The following is a 9,346-nucleotide window of genomic DNA, read 5'->3' on the forward strand; positions in this document are numbered from 1 at the left end:
ATTGTCGACCAGGATCAGGAAGGCCAAGTTCTAGCGGCAGACGCCTTCGTTCCCGCATGAAATTTGTCACCTGTTACTACAAAAGCTCTATGTTTTCGATGGACTATATTTTTGGCTAAGGACCTTTGCTTTCGTGACGTTTGCTTTGAGACCAATTGCTTACAATTATTCTAGCTTTGGAAGAAGGCTTCTCTTGAGCGTTCCTATTTTGACTTAATTGTTAATGAGTGTCTTTCTTTTTCGTCTAATTTTGATCATGTTATTTTATATCTTGTCCCTAGAAGCAGTAATAGTGTCGCAGATTATTGAGCTATGAAAGCGTTTTATTTTGTAAATGCTCTATGGATTGATTAAAAAAAAAGTATGGGCTAATGAAGCCCAATCCAAGCCCATCAGATCACATTATAAGGTTTTCCTTCTACACTGTTGAGAGAGACTTTGGGCAAAGCAGAGCAGAGATGGTGAAGTTTCTGAAGCCAAACAAGGCCGTGATCCTGCTACAGGGTCGCTACGCCGGCAAGAAGGCGGTGATCGTGAAAACCTTCGACGACGGAACGCACGGCCGCCCCTACGGCCACTGTCTCGTCGCCGGAATCAAGAAGTACCCGAGCAAGGTGATCAAGAAGGACTCGGCGAAGAAGACGGGGAAGAAATCGCGCGTGAAGGCGTTCATGAAGCTCGTGAACTACCAGCATCTCATGCCCACGCGCTACACCCTCGATGTCGACCTCAAGGACGCAGTCTCCACTAACGCCCTCGTTTCCAAGGACCAGAAGGTTACTGCTCTCAAGGAGACTAAGAAGCGATTTGAGGAGAGATTCAAAACTGGTAAGAATAGGTGGTTCTTCACCAAGCTCAGGTTCTGAATGATGAGAATGAGTTAGGCTGTTACTTTGTAATGCTACATTGGAGATTTTTTTGTTACAAGTTTTATGTTATCAAATTAATTTGATACATGGTTAAGAAACAGATTGCTGACTGGTTTTGTTGAATTGATCAGTTTATTAAAGTGCATCAATCGTTCATTTCAGAATGAGATTAGTGACAATTATTTTGTTATTTGGTTATAGTTAGTGAATTGTGATGGTTGTTGTAGTTTTGGGATTTCAGGGCTTGCTTTTCTTATTAATCTGCTTACTGGGAAAATGCTAGTAGATTTTTTTTTATAGGCAGGGGAAAATGCTAGTAGATGTTTCATGCTTTGAAATTATTCATTCCAAGGTTTATTGCAATTGGTTGAGATTGTCAGACTAAGTTTTGGTTTTTTTTGAACTGCAACATTTTGATGTTTAGGCTTTTCTGTTGCTGTGGTTTTATTCCTTTTATTCAATTTGATGTTCATGAAGTGAAATATGTACCGGTGCATAGCTAACTTTAATATGTTATTTTTTATGGCAAGTGAAATTCCTGGTCTGAGTGATAGGCAAGTCATAGATTTTGATGGCTATTCATCCTTCCAAAACTTGGATTTGACATTTTGGATTGAATTAGTATTTACTCCACAAAGGAACTAAATTAAAAAGGACCTTTTTGATGTATCATTTTTCGATAAACATTGGATTAGAATTTTCTTTCTTTTGTCTAATTATTATAGTGAAAACTCGGACTATATATTGATTTCAAATTTGATTTTAAGTTCAAGTCCAAAGCCAAATTACGAATTATGCATGGATATTTTTATTTTATTTTATTTGAGTAGTTACGAAGTGTAGATACATTTCACACTTCTCTTTATCTTTGTTCTTTTTTCTAAAACATATTCCTAATTTCTCTTTTTTTACGTTCCATTGATTAAGTATTACATACATTTGTATTAATCCTGCTAAGCAAGAATCCAAATGAAATACTGTGTCAGAAGGAAAGCTAAGTTTGCAAAGTGCATTAAGAATCAGATCATCCCTGGACAATAAGTGCGACATTGAAAATAGTATCCGCTAAAATAAAACTCTATTGGAATGGAGATTCCAAATCTTGGCGTCTAAAAAAGTTGGATGGAAAGAATGACTTATTACATGTTTGTTTTGACGTTATTGGAATTGAGATTCCAAATCTTGGTGTCTAAAAAAGTTGGATGAAAAGAATGACTAATTACATGTTTGTTTTGACGTTAGAGGCTTAGAAAAAACGCAAACGCAATATACGTATCTTAAAGCACCAGCGAAGAAGCCCTACTTGTCCTGTTCCCCTGCCTCACAAGCTGGACTTATGACCCGCTTGCTATAAAAAGCTTCCCGTACATTGCCACTTTTCTGACATCCTAGTGAGTGACAAAAGCGTCTCCGAACGGTTGCAAAATTCATGTGCCCGTCAAGGCACCTCACATTTCTGTTAGGTGCTGTTGGACAGTTAGGACAGACATACCTCTAATTGTTGGATCTGGTTTGACACGTTGGCTTCAATGCCGTTCCTCATTGAGTTCAACAAAAATCAAACCCATACAAGAGAGCTTCTACTTCTAAAGCTCCTCAATCATTAAGGTTTCTGTCAAAATTAAAATTGCAGGCAACAGAATACTTTGGAGCGTATATACACTGTAACTCTGTAAGTGTGATGAGATGGAGAAGGGTCCCTCCCTAACCCACAAGTTCACCACAGCAACTATTTTCCCATGCTACCCATGACACAAGTAATAAATACGCACAAACTAAGATTATAGTTTGACAACTACACCCTCCGGTCACTATTATAAGCAAAAGTTAGCTTTGTAGGTTCATTCAATAAATGATGTATGTGACCATTTTAATGACCACATGCATCATTTATTGGAAGAACCAAAAAAGTCAACTTTTGCTTATAATAGTGACCGGAGGGTGTATTTTGTATGCTTCCAATCATGAGTACAACACGTTTTGGGACTTGCCACAAAATTCATATGAAATATCTCAAAATTACACCATAATACATGGGAAGTTATAAGTTAGAATTCTTGACCACCAAATACATCCGCTTGTGCTTTTGTCAGGTTTAAGCATAAAGGACCCTGTAGATAAATTTGTCAGCAGGCATTTTGAAGTTGAAGCGAAGCAGTTGTCTCCTTTTTAACTTCTGGTGCGAGTGCCCATGCTTTTAGAAATGTCAATTCTCATATGAAGCGCATATTAGAAGAACCCATCGTGTACAGTGTATGGATGTCACAGTTGTCAGTGAAATTAGTTCCTCTGAACAGAGCAGAATTCACCAAGAATGCAAACCACGAACTCAATAAAAAAACCTTCACTGATGTTAGCTGGCCATCTATTTTGTCTGCCACTGTTGCAAAAAGATCTGTCAAGCAAGGGCATTAAATAACAGCTTGAGGGGCAAAGCATCATCTGAAATCGGTTGTAATTTTGAGCTCCCCCTTTAATGGATCAAAAAGTGCTTCAAGAACTGCAGAACAACTTGCTTGGACATTTCTCGATTCTTGGGGTCCTACTGTTCTAGGCGATGCCAGAAGCTTTACTCCCTGCTTCCAATATCTCTTATCTGCAATCTTAAAATGGAGAGGATAAGCAATAGCTCACAGTGTTGTTCTAGATCTTTATGTCTTACGTCTTGATTTACTTAATCAATAATATTGTTTGTGGTTGCAAGCAGTCTGAAACAGGGTAAGGGCTAAGGTAGGTGGAAGAGCAGGGCTTCAGGTGATTAGTTAAAACTAAAAAGATAATTGAGCATGACCTGGACCAGTTGATATCACAACAGAGTTCTGCAAATCCATCACCCAGTCAATCCATAGGACAAACCCATGACATACCCCAGTCTTGGTGAATTGAACCTGCAACAGACAATTTTCAATATTCATAATGTAGTCCTATGGTGAAATGCATTTATGCACTAATTTTCAGCTCTCCATAAATATAGCATTCTACGAAGTGAATTGCATTTTCAAATCACTGTTCTGGATGGCACAAAGGAAGATGCAATGAAAGATAACTGCTTATGCAATCTCCTCTTAATAATATAGTTAGGTCAAGCTTTTTCCATGTATTGCTGTTCTCTAATAGCTAATAGTATATTAATTCAGATAGTAGGCAACACCAGAAACAACATGTTGGACAAAATAATAATTTGACATCAAGTCTTTGACTATGCTTGGTATCAAACCTGCTGAGCATACACAGATGCATCCAAAACTTATATGATGATACATCACAGTACCTGGGATTTTCCTTGGCAATGACAGATAGGCTTTGAAAAATCAAACTCCATTACATCAAATGTCTCACTAAGCACCTGAAATATCATACATATATAAGGCTGCAATGATACTAGTGCAAGATTGTTATTTAAATTAAAGGAACAAAGAAAGAACCAGCTTATTACAAATCGTGAATTGTAAGATTCATTACTTCAAATTCACCACACTGCCAAACAAAGAAAGGAAGACAAGGACCCTCTTCCATTTCAGGTAGATGACCGCAAGCCCCTAATGTGTCATTCACAACTGAATGGTCAAAACCTTCTATCTTACTCAAGCAACATCGGCTCTTCCAAAGATCCTGAAAATTATTTGCCTAATTAATCCACATATACAGCCCCACTACCAACCAATTAAACATAAGTTATAATCTCTTGATCCATTGCATAAAACAAATGCTTTCCCAAGATACAGAAAATATGTTCCTTAATCCGGAGTTTATGTTAGTGTTTAACTTACAGGAAGATAGATAGCACAAGCCCTCAATATTCCTTTACTAGGCATTATCAGAGCATCTTCAGAGAGGATATAATCAAGTGTAGTACGATCCTCCCTAAACCACAATCAAATAAAAGACTCAAATGATCATTTCAGTGTCAAATTTAAACATATATCACTGATAATTTATATTTATTAAAGCACAACAGATATAACACAGCAAATCAAGTTGATCATTGCAAGCGTAGCTATTGAAAAATATACCAAAACCGTAGGTTCTGCCATGGAAGCATGCCATCATGTCCCAAATAGAAAGGTTCAGCTATTAACAGATCAACCTATAGATAAGAGTATAAAACACATAAGCATAGATATTCAGAGGAATTAAAAAAAAAGGAAAATCTGGCCAAACATTCAAGGAAAAAGAATTCATGTCACATATACACCTTAGATATTATTTACTATGCATCCACATTCTGTTGAACATGATGCATTATTAAAATGCAGTGCATACATTGTAAGCACAAATAATATTAAAGAGATAAGAAAGGTTTTGAGGTAGGACAACTCAAGAGTACTCCTATTGCAGGGTATTCCCCCCTGTAAACAAACCAAAAGTACTCTTGACAAGGCACATCATTGATAAACCTAAAGTACTTCAATTGCAGCATATTCTCACTGTCATCTACATTTTGCATTTATGCTTCCAAGGTATAAACAAAAGGGATCTATGCTATAGGTTTCTATGAAAACTTGATATTCATATACATATCCATACAAAATATGTTGCACCAAGCAAGTGGAGTCAGGAAAGTTCAACCTTTTTCTGGTGTGTATCCTGCGTGGTTAACTGTTTCACCCTTTTCCCAAGAATTTCTATGCAATTAGGAGGCAAATGATTTGCATTGGCAGCAGCTTGCAAATATTGGAGGCCTCTTTCCTTCAACCCCGGAAGTAACGATATTATATGTGGTGCTTCTGAAAGCTGTGCCACAAGAAGTGGTAAAAACACACTATCATCTGCAACCATGCATAATGAGTCACCTCTTCCCTGCAACTGTAAATATTATTAGTTCTGTAAACAAACAGGATAGTTAAAATTGAATGAAGAGAAAAAAAAAAAAAAGGTGTTTCCTTTTATAATTTGTTTATTATACAAGTGAAAGATCATATTTGATGCCATGGGGAGGAAAGAGGAATTGCTTACCACACTTTCTACTGTTTTCAACATTGAAAGCCTCCATTCTCTGTCTCCATAGATTGCAGCTCTTTCTGGTGACAGTACAAGCTGCATATCTCCAGTAGTCAATCCATGATGCAAAACATCAGTTGTTGGCACTTTGGAATCTAAATTGTATGAGATTTTAGTATCATCATGAGTAGCAAGTAATTGAATTTCTTCCCCTTTGAATATGGAAATACCACAGCCTGGAACAAACCAAACACACTGTTTCCAGTGGTCACACCAATCAACAGGACCTGCTGTAGCATCAGTGTAGCATCGTTAATGAAGATTCTAAAATACAAAATATGAAAATTCACAAAATATGCTATGGTTTATTTTAATATGAATGTATAATTCATATACTACATATACTAAACTGAAGACGGTACACCCTAACTACCAAATTTAAATCATGACAAACCCTCACTTTTATTTGTTGGTGAGCTTATCCACCTAGGAGCAGTAGAATAATAGATTGTCCCTTCACGATCAAGTTGAAGTACCCACCTAAAGAACGCACAGGACTTCTGTAAGCTGAACGGACATAAAATGCTTCGATAATGAAATTATAGTAGTAGTACTGAAAAATATATATGATTACCAAGATATGACGGCATGAACTCTACCATCATTAGTTGCCTTTATGCACAGGTCAGTTTCTCCATAACTTTCTGGCCGTTTCGAAAAATCAAATTCAAAAATTTTGAAGGGTTCTGAAAGCTGGATGGATCTGAATTTGAGTAGGAAGATACTACCAAAAATAATTTGATGAAGAGAGTTACAGAGTTCTTATTAAACATACTGGTTTTATTTCTCCTTCTATGGGATCACAATACATGGCATATTGCTGACGTTTGACACCTAAAACACTATCAAGTCCTGGAGGGTTAAGACGAATGCCATCACGTGCACCAGCTTCATTGTTAGGCAAATCATGCAACTGCCATAAGAATGTACTCTCCACCAGCTGAAGAACAGATATGGGGGAAGAGGCACAAACTTGTAAGATACTTAAAAGAAAAAGAAAGAATGCAATGAAAAAGATCTTCCTGTTAATGATAAACGCATGTACAAATATCATCTTTAACGGATATAGTTGCTCTGAATACCTGTCCATATGTAGTTGCTCGATACGGCACGGTCAGAGGATTTTCTACCAACAAATTGTCATGTGCATGCTGCAGGGTCGGTATGAGCCCCTCACCCAATAGTTCCGAATCTAGTATCTCGCTTACCTGCAACAATGATATAAAATTTCACATTGTTTGAAAATGGAACGAAGGCAATAGCTTGTGCTTAAAATTGCAACATCTTATGAATTTCCAGCACTTAGCTCTAACTAACTTTGGTTCTCATAACTTGCTGTCAATTTTTTTTTTTTTTGGCTCTCATAATCACCAATTCAACCATTAGTAAGTGTGAATTAAGGAACTACTAGTGCTATAACACAAGTACATTATGAACAAAACTGAACATGATTATGGAAATGAGTGAAATGCAACTACTTACAAGAACATCCGCACGTGAATTGATATCAAGCCCAACTTCGAGTTCATCAGAGCGCTTATTGATGACTTTGATTCTTCCTTCCATGCCATTAACGCGCAGCACCTTCTTCATCAGCTTCACCATCGGAAGATAAGACTCACACGCCGTCACAGTCCCTTTGCCACCCATAGCTCGTGAAGCCATCATCGAAAGCAACCCAGTTCCAGCACTGCACAGTTAAAGACAGCACCCCATTATACCAAAAACCGCAACAATTAAAAATACCAGATTTTGAAACAGAAAAGCGAGTTTTCTCCCAAGAGGATACCCGATATCGAGAACATGGCAAGGTTTGGTGATGGTTTTTTCAATGGCTTCACGATATGCTCTGTTTCGGGTGGAATCGTTGAGCATGTCCAGATACGACGTCGTGGCGAGAAGGGGTTGCCGGAACTTCTCGGTGAAGCTTTGGTCGTCGTGTTCGTCGATGATGACCCATTCGGAGTTGCCGGTTAGCGAGTCAAGCCTGAGCTGGAAGACGCGCTGGCCGGAGCCGGAGCTCATGGCTCGAATGGAGGTTAGCTTGGAAGGATGAGTTTGAGTTCGAATTCGAGGTCGAGTTCGGTGAAGGAAATGGATTGGAGTTAGGGTTTTGGGGAACAGAGAAGCCATGGAAGACAGAGAGATTTCAACGACATGGTGGAGGAAAGTAGCGGTAAACCCTAAACCTTTGGTTTGGATGAGTAGCGAAAAGGGGGGAAAGAAAATGGGGATAAAAGTAAAATTATTTAAAAAGTGAATTTTAAATTTTACTTTATTGTACGACCTTGATTGACTTGCTTATACGACTGAGCCGTAGAGTACACTTTGACGCTCAAGTTCATAAGAGAGCAAATAGAAGATCTCAAAGTCTAATATAATGATTATTATGTGATAAATAAACGACTACACCTGCATTTATAGGTTCGGTAACTCTCGTAGTTATCTCTTAAAGTACTTAGGAAGCCTTGTGACAGGTATTTCGAGATTTTAGCTGCCCTTGGGGGGTTTTGTGTGAATGCCAATAAATGAGTTGAGGTGCGCCATTCCGCTCGACCTTGATTGAAACGAGATGTTTCTTTTTTTTTTTTACAGCAAAATATATATATATATATATATATATATATATTATACTATCAATAATTGCTTTCTTACTCTTTGTGCCACAACCTTAAAACTACAAACTTTCTAGAACGGAGGGAGTATATTATTGGATAGGTAAATTTCATGAGAACAACCCTCTAACAAATATGACAAATCCACAAAACCCACCCAAACAAAACCACTTCAAAGACCACACTAGTGAATGTGCCTTGTTTTTTTGAACTTACTTTTACATATAATTTTAATACACATATTCAATCTTTTATTCTTCATTTTATCAAACTTCATTATATCAAACATAATTTTATCGAACAATAATCCAAATGACTCCACATGTGTAAATCAATTAATATAATTGATATTTTTATAAGAAGAAGAATTATATAATTAGTTTGAGTATAAAAGATACTAATCAACTCATAAATTTGTTAAAACTGAAAGTCCGAATAAATAAAAATCCAAAACATGTGTTTGTCTTTTTATGATGTAACTAGTATTTATACCAGTGCGATGCACGGGGATATTCATTTTTGTTCATCATGTGAAAATCTTCAAATTTGGGTTATTTTTGTTATATTTATTAGAAAACAAAAGTAAAAGAAAAAAAATTAATTTTAGATATTCAAAACATAAATTTATAAGTTTTTTCTTGGTGAATGTGTTAGTTATTAACCACAAAGAGTGGCATAAGTGGTGAATGTGCATTTCCTTAAGGGATTTCGCCTAGGTTTCTGGTCGGGTTCGATTTCCTCTGAGTTAAAAAATAATACCTTTGTGGCCAGGGACATCATTACTGTATTCCGAGCCAGATTAGTCATGTGGGGCCCCTTTCCCCGTGAAGAGTGGTGGTCAGGCCCCACGTGGAGACTGGT

The 9,346-nt window shown here is 37.2% G+C and overlaps 2 protein-coding genes across 5 annotated transcripts; one reads left to right on the forward strand and one right to left on the reverse strand.

The window, feature by feature from the left end:
- The first annotated feature begins 420 nt into the window (after positions 1 to 420).
- LOC130710130 (60S ribosomal protein L27-like) lies at positions 421 to 1,033 on the forward strand. The gene has a single exon (XM_057559283.1). It carries the CDS (start codon positions 459 to 461, stop codon positions 864 to 866), a length of 408 nt encoding a protein of 135 aa, XP_057415266.1. The 5' UTR covers positions 421 to 458; the 3' UTR covers positions 867 to 1,033.
- A 1,624-nt stretch (positions 1,034 to 2,657) lies between these two features.
- On the reverse strand, positions 2,658 to 8,081 carry LOC130710129 (protein arginine N-methyltransferase 1.6). 4 transcript variants are annotated; one of them, XM_057559282.1, is made up of 14 exons: positions 7,660 to 8,080; positions 7,353 to 7,560; positions 6,953 to 7,078; positions 6,646 to 6,810; positions 6,445 to 6,563; positions 6,271 to 6,350; positions 5,826 to 6,100; positions 5,439 to 5,669; positions 4,883 to 4,956; positions 4,640 to 4,733; positions 4,332 to 4,481; positions 4,141 to 4,215; positions 3,661 to 3,757; positions 2,658 to 3,465 (listed from the first exon to the last, which is right to left on the reverse strand). In XM_057559282.1, exons 1-14 carry the CDS (start codon positions 8,001 to 8,003, stop codon positions 3,308 to 3,310), a joined length of 2,196 nt encoding a protein of 731 aa, XP_057415265.1. In that variant the 5' UTR covers positions 8,004 to 8,080; the 3' UTR covers positions 2,658 to 3,307. The 4 variants fall into 4 exon arrangements, 3 of the variants coding, with proteins under 3 accessions (XP_057415265.1, XP_057415264.1, XP_057415263.1); XM_057559281.1 differs by having other exon boundaries at positions 5,439 to 5,675; positions 5,826 to 6,097; positions 7,660 to 8,079; XM_057559280.1 differs by having other exon boundaries at positions 5,439 to 5,675; positions 7,660 to 8,079.
- Between the last annotated feature and the right edge of the window lie 1,265 nt (positions 8,082 to 9,346).

Source organism: Lotus japonicus, chromosome 4 (assembly GCF_012489685.1).
Source record: "Lotus japonicus ecotype B-129 chromosome 4, LjGifu_v1.2".
In the NCBI taxonomy this organism is placed as follows: Eukaryota; Viridiplantae; Streptophyta; class Magnoliopsida; order Fabales; family Fabaceae; genus Lotus; species Lotus japonicus.

Excerpts from the sequence above, each read along its gene's own strand:
- LOC130710129 (XM_057559280.1), bottom strand. The coding sequence starts at position 8,003 with ATGGCTTCTCTGTTCCCCAAAACCCTAACTCCAATCCATTTCCTTCAC. Across the intron at positions 5,676-5,825 it reads TGAAAACAGTAGAAAGTGTG|TTGCAGGGAAGAGGTGACTC; the intron begins GTAAGCAATTCC and ends TAATATTTACAG. Across the intron at positions 4,482-4,639 it reads CTTGTGCTATCTATCTTCCT|GATCTTTGGAAGAGCCGATG; the intron begins GTAAGTTAAACA and ends AATAATTTTCAG.
- LOC130710130 (XM_057559283.1), top strand. The coding sequence starts at position 459 with ATGGTGAAGTTTCTGAAGCCAAACAAGGCCGTGATCCTGCTACAGGGT.